Here is an 18,833-nt window from a genome sequence, read left to right as displayed (position 1 = left end):
AAATTCAACAGAGACAAATATGAAGTCCTACATTTATATAAGAAAAAACCAAACAATTATAGGATGGGGGTGGGGGGAGAGACCAGGCTTAACAGCAGTATATGTGGAAATTATTTAAGTGTCTTAGTGAACCACAAGTTGAATATGATTCAGTAGTGTGATGCTGATGCTTTAAGTAGTAAATGTTAGGCCTGTGCACCACCAGAATATTGGATTAATGCTGATCAGATAATGATATAAAATATATCAGGGAGATTGATATGGCCTCCCCAACACTACTGGTATCAGATCGGCATTGAACCAATATTTTACCGATAATCCTTATCGGAAGCGGCTTGGAGAACAAGTCTCTCTGAGCCATCTCCAGACCTGGATATAAGAAGACAGCACCCCTGATACTGGGAGATGGGGGGGGGCAAGACAAACCCTCAGGAAGCACTCACTGGGCCAGTGGTGCTCCAGATTTGGGGGTGCAGTCCTTAAAAACTAGCCTGGAGCTGGCTTGCTCTCCTTCCCTGTGCAGATAATGTCAAGTATGACCAGTATGCTTTGCATACAAATTATATACACTCCCTTGAATGAGGCCTATTATACAAGGCCTCTTTCAAGGGAGGAACAATCACTCAGACTGGGAATCTGACTGGGCATCTGTGTCGATTTCCCTGATCATATACAATGTCTATATAGGGAAGAAAGTATACTTCTCCTCTTCCATGCGGAGTCCAAATAAGTGCTTGAGCAGAGATCTTAGACACACGTGGAAGCACATTAGGTACAATAGAGCATTCATTACAATTCTGAAACATGTATAGGGAGTAGTGTCATTTAAGTAGAGGTTATCAGGCTAGGACAGAAGCTGGGTTAAACAGAAGTGAAGTTTTCAAATGTAATTTTAGTATGGCTTTAAAGGAAAGCATCTGCATGGCTTTTCATGTAGTCTATTGTACTTTGGTACAGATATTACAATACATGAAGAACAAAATACATGTATTTTCTTACCACATTCCATTTTGAAGGGCATGAGAAGGATAACTGGGCTCAGATTAAGGCCCTGCTCATGTGTGTTCTAGATAAATTTATTTCTCTTTCTACTTGATGGACAGCATGTGGATTTAATATGCATATTTGCCTATAACGAAGTCCTCCAAAGTAGATGAAACTTATGACATACTGGCACTGAGTACAGGGCAACTTGGTGTCCAAGAATGGGGAAAGATGGAGGGACCAAAGACAGACATTAAATGAAATGAAATTACGATACTCATTTGTAAATTTTCTAGAAATGTTGGGGTTGTTCAGAAGTTGCTTCCCTTCTCATAACTTCAGCATGTCTTTTCCAGTGGCTTTTGCTGGCTGAATGAGTGAGTGAGTGATAAAGACTGTGGGCCCCTTTCAGACAATATCCACCCACACTGCCCAATTTCTCTGATAAACTCCTATGTGAATTTTGTGGTTATTAATAATAATAGGAACATTAGGAGCAGAAAGACTTCTGGTTCACACACTTCTTCCTCAATCTTCTCAATGCATGTAGAAGGTCCCACATTCCAAAAAGGGTCTCTTTAAGCCTTGGTATGAAAATAGCTAGAGAAATGCACACAGTTGAAGGGAGCACGGGAAGCATGTAAACCTTGGGTTTCTCCCCAAATTCCCTGTGAACAAAGGCAAGGGGCAAAAGCAATGTCTCCTTACTTTTACTTTAAATTGTTTTAACATTTTAATCTCTGATTTAATTTGTTTATGTTGCTGTAAACCACCCAGAGACCAAAGTTTGGGGCAGTGTACAAACTTACAAAAATAACAAACAAATAAATTTAAATAAAAAACCAAAAAAGGGACAAAGCACTTTTAGATGCTTATTGTTTGGCATGAGAGTATTTCAGCCCAAAACAACATGACTCAAGCACTGCAAAAAAGCCTTCATGCATACACAAGGACTCTCACAGAATATATACAGAGTTATTGCCCAACTCATTGAAGAGTGTTTAATTTGCAATATACACAAACGTCTTCTGACAACAAGAAGAATCCTAAGCATTGGAGGATTTTGTTCATCTTTAGGAACATGTCACTGCAGGTTGAGCCATCTATATACTGTGCAAGTCTATTTCACTGAACAAGCAGGAAACCTCCACTGCTATCCAGGATGTGGTTACTTTAATGATTATGATTCCCCAAGAGAGAACAAAAGTGCTGAAGAAAAAAAACCCCTCTTAAACTGCTGAAAACATCTGCTTTACTCAGGACGATGGCTTCTTGCCAAGGAAGTGTACTAGTCATAAGCTCACACTATTTTTTAAAAAAGTGAATACTTTGAGCAGAAGAGAAAAGAGCAAAATATTAGAAGCAAGTTTTTTTAATCGTATATTTTTCTTTACTTGAATAGTAAGTATTTGGTGAAGAACTAAAGAGTGCAGCCAACATACTGCATGTCCCGTGGGTGTTTCAGGCACTGTTGGAGTGCTTGTGTGATCATAACTCTTGTGAAACTGCTGGAAACTGCACAAATGCGATTGCGCAATGGTCCAGCCACTGGAAATAATGGTTTGCACAATTTCCAGTGACTGAAGATACAAACATTCAGCAGCTCCCACAGTGCCAGAAATGTCTGTGGATGATGTGCAGTGTGTCAACCTATGAGATGCTGAAAGGCATATAAATGAAAAGGTCTGAGCTTTGAAAGGGTTAAGGGGAATTAATTGAAAGATGCAATTTTTCCCAACATCAGACCAAATTATGCTGAAGAATGTTTTTTAAGATTCAAGTTATGAGGTCTAATGCTGCAGAGCATTGGACAAAATGCAACACAACTGGGCAAGCCAGTTCATCTCTCAGCAAGGTGCAACTTGGTATATACAAAGTATTTTGCTTAGTGATTAACAAAGGAGAACTGATGGAGATACAATCCAAGACAATGGCCACCAGAAAGGACTTCAGCATTTCACAGAGATGCATGAGAGATGGAGGAATGGGAACAGATAGTCATGCGGACATACTCAATGTCTAGGGAGACACACTTGGCTAACTCTCCTGTTCTCCAGAAGACCAGTGAAGATCTCCTTTATTCATGTAAGGTCTTTGGATTATGAGAATAAGGCTCATCTTCTTTGTATTGGTAGCCTTCTATGAATTTGGCTTGCTATTTTTGTTGTTCTTAATTGTGTTTGTTGTGTTCATGGTATTTTTTTTATTGCGGCGCTTTGTCTTATCTTGTGAGCAACTCTGAAAACCTATCTAATTAAGAATGTGGGTTCTATACTTAAGTAAGTATATACTACAGTGAACCCAAGTCCCTCTGAGGAGGCATGTATTAGTTATGGACTGAGTTGTGTATATGCTGTGATTCTGTGGTGCACAGAAAAGTAAACAATGTGGTACTGGGTATGGGATTCAGCTTCTCAGATATCTCAGCATTCAAAGAGCAAAGTTCTACCTCTGATGTCCCTGAAGATACATTCGAAAGTATGTGGGTAATGCTAGTTGAATTCTCAAGATTGGTGGCTCAACAAGATTTCCAGCATTTGAAGGCTGGGCTTTGCTGCCCTGTAGAGCTGGTTGCCCTTCCCATGAGCAGCAAAACCAGGACACATTATGCAAAACAGCAAAGAATTGTAAACGATGTAAAATAATAAAGTATGCAAACCTGCAGCATACTGGGGTCTGAGAGGTCATCATGCACTGGCCAGCTTTGATGACTGTGCACTGACTGCTTCAGTCACACCAGTCTATCATGGAGAGTCTCTCCCACTCATTGATTTACCTTGTCATCCTGTGAGTCTGGCTGGAGTAGACTGTGTTGTTGGATGGCCATTGGAGGGGGAAGTGGCACAGCATCAGCGCCTTCTTCACCTTCTTCCTCTCCACAGCTCTGCATGCCTGATGAGGATGATTTGGAGAGCGTGCCACTGCTCAAGCCCTCATTCCGCCCTCTCTGCAAAGGTAATTATAATAATACTCAGCACTGACATATTATTATTTATTTATTCGATTTCTATACCACCCTTCCAAAAATAGCTCAGGGCGGTTTACAAAGAGAAATAATAAATAAATAAGATGGATCATAGTGCTTTCGCATGTTCAAAGTGCTTCACATGCATTATCTCAATAATCCACACAGCAAGCTTTTGTGATAGAGAACTAGGGTTATTACTATCCCTGTATTGCAAACAGGAGAGAGGGGAGCAAAGATAGATCATCTAAGGTCACCTAATACATTGATGGAAGATATGACATTTGCATCAGGGACTTCCTGATTCATAGCTCAGTTTCTTAGGATCAAACTTGTCATGATAATAGTTTTGATCTTTTAAAAATATCACTGGAGACTAAACACAGAACAGTTAAACTACTGTACTTTTAAAATTAAGGTGCTTGACAAGGAGCAATTATCAAAGTTTATTTTGGTCACCATTTTCTTGACAAACATATATCCACAAGGAGCCCTTTCTTTTTATCTCCTTTGTAAGATTGTCTAATGCAAAGGCATAGCTACCAATGAGATAGTGGGGGCTGATGTCTGGGGGCTGCCTCCCCTCCACTGGACGCTTGGCCCCAACTTGCACTAGCCACTCTCCCGGGCAGCCGCAATGGCTTGATGAGACAGAGTCACCCCAATGTCAGCAAGAAGAGGCCTGCCTTAATGGGGCCACCTGTTCTCACCGGGATCAGGGCAGCCCTGCGTCACTAAGCTGGCAACATCATCAGGCTGCCTTGATTTGACTGGACAGCACATAATCGGGGCTGAGCCTCCCAACAGGTTGGCATTACCTGCTGCCACTTCCCAGTGAAGGGGGGGTGGCCTCCCATCTTCAAATCTTTTCCCAGGGCCTCCTTGCATAACATCTTGCACAAGCCTGCACACATGCAAATGGGGTTCCTTATGCAATCCTTGTGAAATCCTTGTATTTGGGTGGTTCCTCTTCCTCTAGCAGTAGTGCAACTGCTAGGGGAATCCCGCAACCACAAAAAGCCCTTCTGTGAGAGCCACTGTGGATACTGCCCAACAAAATTGCTATGTGGCCAAACCTGAGGACTATTAATAAGGGGGAAAGTCTAAGTAGTATGCAATAAAGCTTAACCATCAATCCCTTCCCCACTGTGACATTGCTACTCCCTCTCTCAACTTTGTTAGCCAAAATTAGTTAACTTATTTTTACCAAGTCTCTAGTGCCAAACTGCAGCATCCCACTGCAATGTACAGAGACATGTATAACTAATGAGGGCAGCAATGACAACACACAGATCTTCCTATACAGTCAGTCCTATATATGATTCTCTATTTGCGGTGAAACAGCGATGAGAAATACACCATCACATTTTAGGAAATCAAGCAGCCATGTGTTTCATGTGTTATGGAAGTGTGCTGTGAATGTATTAGAAAACTAAGTTGTTTGCTGAGCATTTTAGAAGGGACTGAAGACAAGGAACTCTTTCGCTGATCATTAACTGACCAAGTGATGGTGCCTCTTCTGGGTTGGTCAAGCATCACAATGCTGTAGAGCATGGTCTTCACTTCAGAAGAGACGTTGGCACCTAACCAGATAGGGTACTCCTGTTCCAATATAATGTGCCCAGCAGTTATTCAAATAAAAACTTAAACTATAGTAATCATAACCCCAAACCAGACTATTGCAGACACTTACTTCTTCAATGGTTTCATCTTGTGGTGTAGCAGCACTGTCATCCGAGTCCTTCTGAGAGCCGGTATCAGCGCTTTTACGGACCTCCCGGCTCTTCTTATGTTTGTGGGCCAGTTTCTTCACATGCCCATCTGCCTTTCCACTGCTAAGTCGCCTCACTGGGCTAGTGAGCCATTTCCTCAGGGTATTGCCAGGGCGCTTGGGACCTGGGGAGCTCTGTGCACCAAGCATATGGGGCTGAAGTGATGTTACTGATGCAGGAGGGCTGGCATCGTTACTGGAAACTGAAAGAGAATCTGAAAAAGAGAATGGAAGACCACTGTAAATAGATAAAAATAGCTTTGGTAAAAAACGTTCTTGCACCAAGAGTCTGATTTTTAGGATGAATACCTCTGAGAGCTGCAATGCCCATAACAGTCACAGGGAACAACTGTGACAGCAATACAGTATGAGTATTGAGACATTAAGTAGGATTATCTTAATGTCAGTAGGTCAATATGAACCCTTGCTGTAGTAATTGAGCAACATTATGCTGTTGCTAGCCTATAAGATTCAAAGAAAGGGCCAGTTAAATATGCACCATTTAATGTGTTTGTTACTTCTGTTGTGCTAAGAGTTCCTTGTTTTATCAACAGCAGCAACCAGCAACCATAAGGGTCAAATTGATCACAAATAATATTCTCATGCCAACACTGCTGACTCCTAGGTAGACACGGTGTTGGGATGGGAATTTCATATGTGATCCATCCAGCCATGTAGCACTCTAGCAGTGAGAGTGATCTTGATTTGCTAAGTCGTTTTCTTCCCTAATGCAGGCTGTATTCAGAACAGAAATTGTTCTTCCAGTCCTTTGGCAAGTAATGGCAGTTTTTAATATAAGAATTCTCCCAACACATATCAATTAACCTGATTTCCAAGAAGTATATTTCTAACGCATTTAGCAGCCTTAGGTGTATCACATATGGCACAAATCCTCAAGTCCACTATACAATTGGATTGGTACTGATGCACAACTGATCCATGCCATAGAATGGCACTGTTTGTCAGTTGTGTACCAGCTGCAGTCTGATATGCAAAAAATCTCACCAAGCCTCTGTGTATTCTGTGTTTAAGGAAAAGGAAAGTCCCATGCTCAAGCAATCCAAATTCTGTAAAGCCTAGGCAAACTGAGTATATTTGCATTTCTTTTACTTTACACAATTCATTTAATTTTACCTAATTTGTTTTGGAAAACTCAGCCACCCCGACCAACATCATCACCCCAGCTTCTGAGACTGCAACTGACATTGCAATCACACACCATTATATTCACATTCATAATTGCTGGCATTTCTCTTTCTTAAAAAGCACAGTTTCTCACAAAGCTAGATTCTGTGCTCAGTGTTCTGCATATTTTCTATGCTCCTGAATAATCACAATATACTCAGAATCCTAGCCCTAATGCCGCTAGCAACATAGCCTGATAAAATTCCTTGGGTGGGAGAGGAGAGAGTGGCATTACATTGTTTACTCACTCATATTTATGTCTTAGTTTTCATTTTTAAAAATATTAGAATTTATACTGTGAAACTGTCCAGCAGTATTTTTATAAAAGCCTGAGATTGTTTACACAGTTACTGCCGCTTCATGCCTATCTTAAGGTTCAGAGAACTTTAGAGAAGGTGTCCACCCACTATGCTTCTATCTCATATTAACCGGTTGATAAACATTTGGCCCTCTTGTTTAATCTTTGAATGGAACTCAGATTCATCTAAGCCTAGCCTAGGATATTGTCTAAGTTCATAAAACTATACAGACACCAGATGAATCTTAGGGGCTCTCCTGCCCCTTTTATAGAATTACTCAAGGGTGCACTTTTGTTTAGCTAAGCCCTCAAGGGATAGCCATATTACTCTCTCCTCAAGCTTAAAGTACAGCTCCATATGTGCCTCCGTTAATGGAGGTCAAAGTTCATTTAAAGTCCATACATTTTAAAAAAAACTTATGGGAAAGAATGGCGAAACTATAATCAAAATAGATAATAAAATCCAGCTTTTCCAGCCAAGTAACAATGCTCATTCTAAACCCAAAGCAAGGAAATCAGGCCTAGATTTAGGGTAATTTTTTTAAAAAACACCAATCTGCTGCTTGATGAATGTAAGGCATCTACCTTTAATTTGACTTGCCTGTTAAGCTCCAGGCAATTCAAAACTTACAACAAGTAGTTCTGAGTAGAGTAGTGGAGCCTACTTTTTTTGCATCTTTCAACATCAAAGTTATATTAAATAGTTACAAAGTAATCAATTTAATAGTATTTGATTACCATTCTTGTTTGTCCAGTATTTCATTTTACAATATATTTTAAAGAAGAGGTCCTCATAATGTGTGCAACCGTGATCTCTTTTCAAGAAGGTGGACTGTAATGAAAAGACCCCCATCAGGACACCCTAGGATCCCATCTTGCTGTGAATTTGATTTTTGTTGGACTGTCAACATATGAAATGAGTGCTGCCTTTACTCTGATTGGCCACCATCTTGAAATAAGATGGAAGATGAGGGGGAAAACCACCCCCGTCCGCATAAGCCAGGTCTCCTCCCATGTGCTGTGAACTTTGCAGCAAATTATAAATACAAAATTTAATAGGGTCACAGGCACCCACAATGATCTCATAAGCCTTCTTTCCTTTGGAAAGTACATCAACAAGACCAGATGGTACCAAAAGTCATGGAAATTCAGCAACAAATGAAGAAGTTTCATTGCATTTTCCACATCTAGCCATTCCTCGCTCTCGCTCTCTCTCTCACACACAGAGAGCGCCCTCTACCTTCACTTGGCTGAGAAAGAAAGTGCAAATTGCCTTGCCATACTACCCCCTGTTTTCCAAGACTCCGGTATCCTGAAAGTATGTTCCTGAACAGCATAATGTGCAAAAGACAGAAATTGCCTATCGGAAGTAAACTTTAATGTTACTTCACAGTGTCATATTGCAAGAGTTGCAATGAAAAAAAGTTAACACATCCACATAGTATTGTGAAGACTTTCACCAGCTTTAGTATGTTTCTATATAAAAATGCATAATGTGACAAACATGTTTGCGAACACATGATCAGAGCTATCTGGTGGAAGTATTCTCTGGCAAGGGTTTGCTCTGTGCAATACAGTAGCCCTCAGTTTCAGTTTCACACAGGTTTAATTGATTATGCACGTTAAAACAAAACATTAAATCTAATTCTGTGACTGCCTAGCCAGCATGTTGTAGCAATTAAGAGTGTTGGCCTAGCACAAGAATGACAAGACCCGGGTTCAAATCAACACAGGTTCTGGCATCTTTCTCAGAGGTAGCTCTGTTTCTTGCTATTTAGACTACCAGTCAACAGAAAAAGAAGATATCTAAGAACTGTGTCATTTTAGGCCTTCTGTGCAAAATAATCAGTGATAACATCCATTCTGCCATTTTATGAAAAGAATTATGTCTAGAATACTGGACTTGAACCAAGAGGGCCCAGATCCAAACCCTCATTGCAGCAATGGAACTTACTGGGATGTCTTATGCAAGTCTAAACTTTAGTTCCTAGGGTGCTGCTGGGAGGCTGTGACCTCCCTGGAGGAAGGGTGGGATACAAATATAACAGACTACCAAACCATCGTAAAGAGACAATAAGTTCCATGGCAATGTTACAAGAATTCTGTGAACTCTGGGCTATATTTTAACGTGATTTGGCTAATGACTGAGAGGAACACTATTCTTCTGTGTACACAGCTCGTAAAGGACCCTGCTGGTTAGTGTTTCTGCTATCTAGAAACATTTCAGTTCGAATAAAAAAATTATTAAAGGCCACACCCTGCTTCCCTAGTACAGGTTTGCAGTACTGCATCTTAAGTCCACTGGTCAGGCTGGGAAGCCCTTGTTCATAGGTAGGAGTACAGTTCTTGTAGCTTACCCCTTAATTTCTGTTAGGCTAGTGTCAAAAAAATCCCAACAAAACAAAACAAAAAACCCTGAAAGTATTTGAACTTTTGCTCATCTATCTCTCTATCTCTCTTTCTCTTAAACATACCTGTCACTAATCTGATGCGTGGCAGCTCTCACAAGAGTTCGCGAACAGCTGCCAGATAGCGGCAGCGAGGCTGGCCGGCGGAGAGGGAGGGAGGGAAAGAGGTGGCCAGGCTGGCCAGCAGGCGGGCGGGGAGGGAAAGCGCCGCCGGAGGGCGGTCAGAAGAAGCAGAATGGGAGGGAGAGAATGGACTGGGGCTGAAGGGATGGGGAAAGAACGGACTGGGGCTGAAGGGATGGGGAAAGAACGGACTGGGGCTGAAGGGATGGGGAAAGAACAGACTGGGGCTGAAGGGATGGAGATGAAATGAAGATGCAGGGGCGAGACAGGGGCGCAGATGCTCTACGCTGGATCAGCTAGTTTAACTTATTTTCCTGTGGTAAAGGTAAAGTGTGCCATCAAGTTGATTTCGATTCCTGGTGCCCACAGAGCCCTGTAGTTTTCTTTTGGTAGAATACAGAGAAGGTTTACCATTGCCTCCTCCAGCACAGTATGAGATGATGGCTTTCAGCAACTTCCTGTATCACTGCTGCCCGATATAGGTGTTTCCAATAGTCTGGGAAACATACCACCAGGGACTCGAACTGGCAATCTTCTGCTTGTTAGTCAAGCATTTCCCTGCTGCGCCACTTAAGGTGGATGAACCTGTGGTACCCTTGGCTTAAGCTGAGCTCAGGCTGAATTTTCCCTGCTCTGTCATTTGCTGAAAAAAAACAAAAGTATGGCACCTGACTGTTGCTGCTGTGTGAAAGCTGAGCTCAGCAGGGATGCATTTCAACAGAATTTAAGGCCATTCCCACAAAAAAGTGAGCAAGTTACCTATCCTTTCCTTTCAGTACTGTTCAACAGCAGTAACATTTCACTTCAAGCTTTTGCAAACATGTTGATGAAACATTTTCCATATCCACACTGACAACTAACTAGGTAAGCAAAGTATCTGCACGTGCTTTACTGGAAAGAGTCCTGGTGAACGCCTCAAATTTAAAGAGACTTCAGACATGTACCAATTATTTGTGAAGTATATCATTTGAACACACACACACACATGCATGTATGTATCTGAAGGGGTAAAATGCTTACAACAGCATGCTTCCAGGCAATGTTCCACCTAGAACGTAGCTGCTTTGTACCAATGCATCATACAGAGACGTATAATGGTGGAGAACAACCATAGCTCATTGGAATAGCAATAGCAATAGCAATTGGGATAGCATTGGAATAGCAATGATCCCAGGTTCAATACTTAGCATCTTCAACAGGACTGGAAAATATCATCAGATCCTCTGGAGAGCTACTGTCAATCAATGTAGACAACACTGAGACAGATGGACCAATGATCTGACACTGTGTACGGCAACTACTTATATACCAAATGATGAGAGTCTGACTTCTGCTTGCACGCAGTACAGGCTTCCATTTGCTGCTAGAGAAAGGAGAAAACACAACAAATGGGGAGTATACAACTACATCTCTCTTTAGAGGGCATGATGCAGCAAATCGTTTCCTTTACGCATTTCACTTCAGCTGAAGGAAACCACACAGGCACTGGGTCGCTGCATATTCACACTGTGGGAACCTGCAATTATCTGGGCTTCCCAGTGTATATTTAATGTAGTGTATTGTTGAGGGGTGTGAACCAGAGAAGTGCGTGTGGTTCAAAATCTGGCTTCAGCCATGAACTCAGCAGGTCACTCCTTCTCAGTCCCAGCCCCACATCTGCAACATGGGGAGAATAATCCTGGCCACCAAGCCTGACTGCAGCAAGCATTACAGGGAACATACGCAAGGTGCTCCGAACATTCTAAAGCAACATATACAGTACGCAGAAATGCTAAGTACTCCTATACTGCCTACATGTGAAACCAAATAGGCAGCAGTCGCTTGTCACACATAAATGCAGTTTTCCTACATGGACATGCCACCTTTGTAAGTAACAGATTATTTGGAACAAGCTGAAACTACTGAGCATGTCCTTCTCTGCCTGTTCGATAAAGTAAAGTTGCGCCGTCGAGTTGGTGTTGACTCCTGGTGACCACAGAGCCCCGTGGTTTTCTTTGGTAGAATACAGGAGGGGTTTACCATTGCCATCAGTATGAGATGATGCCTTTCAGCATCTTCCTATATCCTTGCTGCCCAGTATAGGTGTTTCCCATAGTCTGGGAAATTTACCAGTGGGGATTTGAACCAGCAACCTCTTGCTCTCTAGGCAAGTTACTTTACTGCTGCGCCATTAGGTGGCTGCCTATAGAGAAGTACAAAACACCCTTATTCTCCCACTACTTGACAGGTTGCCAGGATACAACCTGATTGAATAAGTTAGTTCTTGCTGGAGGTCAGAGCCCAGTGAATTCTGCATGCTGCCGAAACATTGTATGTTATAGATGGATTACAGTCTGAGAGCAACAGGGAGATGTAGTACTGGAAGGCTCCCTATACTCCCAGGCCAACAATATGTCTCCCTATTACTTGCAGACTGTAATCCATCTATAACATACAATGTTGCCAGGTTCTGCACGGCAGCATGCAGAATTCGCTGGGCTCTGACCTCCAGCATGAACTACCTCCAGCCATTCAGCCCTACTACTTTTAAAGTCTCAGTTTATCTTTTACAGATTATAGCATTGCAGCAATTTATCGTTTATAGCATGTAACTTTCAACACCATCTCATAGATTTTAGCCCTAATGTGACTTATTTTATTTTATTTATATTCCGCCTGAATCTAAAGGTTTTAGGTGGTTCACAAAAATAAAACATAGAAACAGAATGAAAACCATAGAAACACAATAAGAACCAGCTATTAAACAATTAAAAAACACACATTTAGAAATTACTAAAAGTCTGGACAAAAAAGTGTGTCTTAAGGGCTCTTTTAAAGGCTGATAAAGATGTTAAGCACAAATGTCTATAGGGAGCTCAGAAGCGACTATAGAGAAGACTCACTCACAAGTCACTGCCAGATGAGTTGGTGGTATATGTAGATAACCTCTCTTGATAAACTTAGTGCAGAAGAAGGTGCTCTGCCAGGTAATCCGGTCCTAAGCCATTTGGGGCTTTAAAGGTAATTACCAGCCTGGAAACCTATTGGCAGCCCATGTAGTTGCTTTAAAACAGGCATAATATGGTCTCTCCAATAAACCCCGGAGACCAATCTAGCAGCTGCATTTTGAACCAAATGAAGTTTCCGAACTACATGCAAAGGAAGCCCCATGTAGAGTGCCTTCTTCAAGGAACAGACGCAGCTGTCATATCAACTGAAATTGATAGAAAGTGCTCCTGACCATAGCTTCAACCTGAGAAATCAGAGTGAGGCTTGGGTCCAGAAGCACTCCCAAGCTTCGTACCTGTTCCTTCAGAGGGAGTGCAATCCTATCCATAACAGGAAGATCTATCATGTCCCTCGAAGGTATGACCCTTACCATGAGTACCTCCATCTCGCTTGGATTCAGCTTCAATTTATTATTCCTCATCCAGTCCATTATTGCATTTAGGAGGGCTATGCCATTTCCTGATGATGTCATGGAGAAATAGATTTGGGTATCATCAGCATACTGATTAATACCCTGTTGCAAATCTCCTGATGATCTCACCCAGTGGTTTCATGTAGATGTTAAAAAGCATCTGAGATAGGATGGAGCCCTGAAGGACGCCATACAATAGCTTTCATTTCAGAGAGCAGCTATCTCCAAGCGATACCATCTGGAATCTACAGGAGAGATAGGAATGGAATCACTGCAAAGCAGTGCCACCTACTCCCAAATCCCCCAAGCGATCCAGAAGGATACCCTGTTCAATAGTAATGAAAGCTGCAGAAAGGTCCAAAAGAATCAACAGACACACACTCCCTCTGTCCATTCCTTTGTAGAAATCATCCATCAAGCCGACCAAGGCTGTCTCCACTCCATAGCCTGCTCTAAAAGCAGTTTGGATAATCAGAATCATCAAAACTGCCTGGAGTTTACCAGCCACCGTCCTCTCAATTTCCTTGTCCACCCAAGCGAGGTTGGAGACTAGCCTATAATTATCTATAGTTGAGGGCTCTAGGGCTTTTAAAGCAAAGGTCTCACAATTGCCTCCTTCAAACATGGAGGCATTCTGCCCTCCCTCAGCGAGGCATTTATGATGTTAACTAGGCCATCTCTAACAACCTCCTTGCTAGATGTTATAAGCCATGTTGGGCATGGATCCAAAATACAAGTGGTAGGCCAAACACCTCCAAGGAGTTTGTCCATATCCTCAGGCATCACAAAATGAAAACAGATCCATTCTAACTGAACCAGAGGAGATACTGGACACATCTGCAGTTGACCCTGCCATAACCGTGGAGTCCAAGTTGACTCGAATACGAGATATTTTATCCGCAAAAAGGTTGTTAAAAGCATCACGCCAGATAACGAAAAATCCAGAACTACATTCAGAGAAGAGGGAGTCGGAGTCAATACCCTCACAACTCTGCTGAATGTGAACTTGTTTATAGCCCCTTTATCACTTTTTACCGACATTCATAGTTCTTAATCTTATAGTAATTTCATAGTAACTTAACACTCTTTATGCTAATAGGCATAGACTATCACTTTTATCTGCTTTTAATTGCTTTTAGTATCACCTGTTACATGCTCCTTTTACCTTGTGCTGGTCTGACTGTAATAAAGACTGAAAGAACCTGATCTGAAGCAATTTCCTTTCTTGTTGACATGGGAATCAGGCCATTTTCTAACTCATAAGAAACATTTTTGTTGAGTCATAATAATATAAAAGGCTTAACTCCAGCAGTGTTCACTTATCTATCCCATTGCTGCACTTTCTCCCCTTCTCATGGTCCCTAACATCCTCTGAACAAAAATGAGCCAGTGAAGTGCAACAGATACAGCACAAATGCCCATTTTATGCTGATAGGGTGATTTTGGGGCAGTCTCCATTTCTCTGCCTGACCTACTACATAGCGGAGGATAATAAAGGGTGGAAAGAACCATGTACACAGCCCTATAAGCTTCCTGGAGGAGGAATAAAAATATAACTTAAGTATTACAAAAGTAATTCCAAGAAGCAGAATGCTTTCTTATTAGGAGCAGCTTTTGATTTGTGGAAACCCATCCACACAGCTTATTCCATCCCCTTTTTTCTATGTAATGATAATTGCTGTTGCAGATTTAGATTTGTATCCTGCCATATCCTAAAGGTTCAAGGCCAGTAATACAAAACCAAAACTCTCAAAGAGTGCAAGTAGAAGGGCAGTCTGTTAGACTAGCCATAAACCATTACAATTTCCAAGCATGTAGAATGAAGTACAGGTGAACCAGGCATGCAATGTGAATAACAATACAAAAAAGAAGTTAAAGAAAAGCAAAGACTGCTGGAAAGTGGTGCCAATACATTGCTGCACAACTTTGGCTCTCCAGCTGTTATTGAACTACAACTCCCATCCTCCCCAGCAAGTGATCAGTGTCAGGAATGGTGGGAGTTGTAATCCAAAAACTGCTAGAGGTCCGAAGTTGTGCTACCCTGTTCTAACACTATCGATCCCTATTGGTCAAGGTGTCTACATAGATTCTCCACTGTACCTCCGATTACCAGCTGCTGGGGAGGCGGAGATGGTCATGCTCTGCTTATGAATTTCGCAACCTGGCAGTATAATTCTCAAGGCACAGAATTATGTTTTTTTGGGGGGGAGACATACCATATATACTACACACATCTATACTACTATGAAGGCACTCGGCCACACAGGTTGTGTGTTGCCCCTGGAACTATAATTTATGGCCAAGAAAGCAAATAATAAATGCATGCATCCCTCTGACAGAATGGAATGCATGCACTTATTAAGGGCACCATACACCCCAAATGTAAATTACCAGGGCTGGAGTGACAGCTGCAGCTGGTGAACGTGCAGGGAAGGCACAAACCTAGGTTTACCACTGCAGGTTCTGAGCTCAGCAGGGAGCCACAATCAATCTGCACTTCCCAATGAGCTTAACTAGACAATACAGACGTGTGTTGCATTTACACTTCACATTTTAGGTGCATATTTTTAAACAACTTCTGTCCACACCTAAAATAGTGATGTGCCAAGAGGTTCAAGATCCAGGATCCATTCCGTTTCTGCCTTCCCCATTGGATCTTCTGCATGTTATACTGTGACCAGGCATAGGCAGGGTTTAGGCTGGTGGAGCCTAACTATTCTAATCATGGGAATAGGCAGGTGTGCATGCAAGTTGCATTTACTGGCTATGCCTGCCTCACTAATACTGAAGCCAGGCAGGACACCGAGTCCTGGGCGAGGGAGAGAGAAAGGGCAAATAACATGGCTAACTTTGCATGTTATCATGTGGTGAACTGACTGCCATTTTGCCTTGTCTCTGCATGTACTTTTTTGAGCTTGCAACCTACTCAGTGCAGAAATCCTACCTAAGAGGAAACAGGACCTCAACCTCCTGCCCCAAAGAGGATGTTCGCCAAACTACAAACAAGAAAATATCACTGAAATGTTGCCAGGATCTAAGAACAAAGGATCCCCTCGTTACTGAATCAGATATTGCTTTATATGATGCAGTTTATGTATCCAACTTAACTCTTGCTCCAATTCAAAACCTGAGCTCTGGGATTTATATGGATATGACTTAAAGGTTGGGTTTCCCCCCCTTTTGTTTTTGGCAAAATGTCTCTATATGGTCGGGGCCTGTTTAGCATGAGTGTGCCAAGAGTTCCATGTTTTAACGGCTACATTTTTGTGGCATGTCTCATTTTCTGAACTCTAAGGTCACGACAAGCACTGATCAAAAGCAATATTCTGGGTGGAAGGGGAGGGTGGAGAAAAGGAATCCTCCAAACTGTTTTTCCCCACTGAATCATTTCCTAGCTGATTTCTCTCGAAATCTGTTACCATCTTCCCAAAAGAAGAAATAATCAAATGAGGCTGCTGCTGAGTGGGTGGGATATAGTGACTGTAAAAAAACTTGCACAACTTTTTTGGTGACTTTACACATTACATTTTACAGTGGGGAGGTAGAGGGTGTTTAACCCTTTACCTCCATTCTGGTTTTCTGCAGAAAACAACCCCTGGACCTGCTACAGGTCCCTGAGCTGTCAATGCAGCAAATGGCATACTCGGGGTCCCACAGCAGATTCTAAGGGTTAAACACTTCCTACCTCTACACCATGTCTAACCTGTAACTAGACAACAATGCATTTAATGTCACATCCAGTTTGGCTCTCAGATCGATATCTAAAAGTGTTAAGTGTAACTGGGACAAGTACGTGTATCAACATACAATTACATTTGTCAGGGACCTGGACTGCTTGTGGCCCCCCACTGAGCCATTCTGTAACAAAGTCATGGCCTTCCTGCTATGTCATGTGTGAAGTTTGGGAGTATGCAGCCAAGTCAAAACTGCAGAGGCTTGGATTATTTGGCAGACAGATCCAACTGCAAAATCACTAGCGGCTGCATTTTAAAGCTAGTGATGCAACAAATATGTTTTTGAGTGGGGAAAAGTGGCTAAGGGAGCCATTCTTAAATTGTCTATTGGGGCACATTATCATGTGAGAGAAAAAAGTGTGTCTTTAAGAATTAAGCCAGCATGTTAGATGTACCCAACACTCTATGGCCCTCAGAACTCTCAGCCAACCACTATCTCTGCCAATATACTGGCCCAGGTACCATCTGAAGAGAAACAGGGGATACTCCAGGATAACCTAATCCTACACAGCTGACAGAATCCCAGAAGCATCACCACTACCCAGAAATCACTAGACAAAGGGCAAGGTAGGATGCCAGGAAGCTATACAGTATTAACTGAGCCCAGTTGCAAGGGGGATGCCTACCAGCCAATGGCTTTGACAAGAAAATCTGTCTCTCGCTTTCTGAGAGTTGTTTCAGACACCACACCACCAAGATTCACCTTTGCTTTCATGAGCTGCCTCTCAGCCTCAGATGCATGTGTTCCCCCTTTCCCTGTCTGTGTACAATCCTGAAGAATTTTATTTCTAACGGTGGTTAGAAGCAAGACAGGATTTGTTGTGATATCTGAATCTACTGATCCTGGCTTATTCTGATCTACATGCTTGAAATAAATGATCGGCACCCAACTTTAAAGCCTGTGGGCAAAGCCTCCTTTATTTCAAGCACTTAGGTTAGAATAAACTCAAACTGAACAATCCTAATGTCATTACAGTTCATAACTTGACACAGTCCAAAACAGAATTCTTCAGATTGGGGTGGGTGGGGTGGGAAGCACATGCTGCTGAGATTGAGATACTGCGTGCAAAGCCAAGGGTTAATCTTGGCACATGATGTCCGAACCCACTGCCCTGAGAGTCAAATGAATCGAGCTTCCAATTTCAACCTAGAAAAACAAACTGTGCCCCAGGTATTTAAATTTAAGACACACAGAGTTAGGTAATGAATATAATTTTTGAAGTATCTTTAACATGGGGGTGGCGGGGTGGGGATTCCTTCAGAGCTTCTGGCAACTTGCAAACAACTCATAGTCTTTGTTGGGTTATTTCTAAAAAGCCATTCTGATTGCTCAGAGGGTTTTTTTCTTTCTTCATTTTTGTTTCTGTTCTCTTTCACACAACTTTAGTGGCAATTTTGCTGAGAAGCTGTGGGCCAGCAACAGCCCAGTGTACTTAATTGAGTTCAAAACCATCTCTTTTCCCTTTTGGGATTTCCCCTTTATGAAGGACTCTCAAGTCCCCTACTTATTAAAATAAGGAAAAAGAGGACACAGTTTGAAATTCTTCATGTACGAGTTTACAATCACACAATACATTATTATTTCAGAAACACATGCATCTTAATACTGTCACTGTTATCCATATAAAAAGCATACCCTGAAAAATGATAATTTATACTGAAAAATTTGGTGACTCACTACTACCAGCTTTCTGTACATATCTAAGTCCAGTGCTTTCATTCCCTCCTGGCTCTTGAAATCTAAAACAAGTTGTTCTAATACATCTATTTTCTGCTTCTTGTAACATGATGATTTTTAAGAACATAAGAACAGCCCTGCTGGATCAGGCCCAAGGCCTATCTAGTCTAGTATCCTGCTTCACACAGTGGCCCACCAGATGCCTCTGGGAAGTCCACATGCAAGAGGTGAAGGTATGTCCTCTCTCTTGCTCTTGCTCCCCTATGACACCTTCCCATGTGCTATGA

At 42.0% G+C, this 18,833-nt stretch overlaps 1 protein-coding gene across 10 annotated transcripts in view; it reads right to left on the bottom strand.

Annotated features, from left to right (window-relative positions):
* Positions 1-18,833, bottom strand: part of TRIO (trio Rho guanine nucleotide exchange factor) — a 371,831-nt gene that overhangs the window by 62,523 nt on the left and 290,475 nt on the right. For all 10 annotated transcript variants that reach the window (XM_053242690.1, XM_053242687.1, XM_053242689.1 and 7 more), the window contains 2 exons: positions 5,643-5,935; positions 3,761-3,931 (listed from right to left, as the gene is read on the bottom strand). In XM_053242690.1, coding sequence (XP_053098665.1) covers positions 3,761-3,931; positions 5,643-5,935 — 464 coding nt within the window. The remainder of the gene's footprint in view (positions 1-3,760; positions 3,932-5,642; positions 5,936-18,833) is intronic.

Source organism: Hemicordylus capensis, chromosome 4 (genome assembly GCF_027244095.1).
Source record: "Hemicordylus capensis ecotype Gifberg chromosome 4, rHemCap1.1.pri, whole genome shotgun sequence".
Taxonomy (NCBI): domain Eukaryota; kingdom Metazoa; phylum Chordata; class Lepidosauria; order Squamata; family Cordylidae; genus Hemicordylus; species Hemicordylus capensis.
The sequence above is the reverse complement of the archived record's forward strand: the minus strand, read 5'-3'. Positions and strand labels throughout refer to the sequence as shown.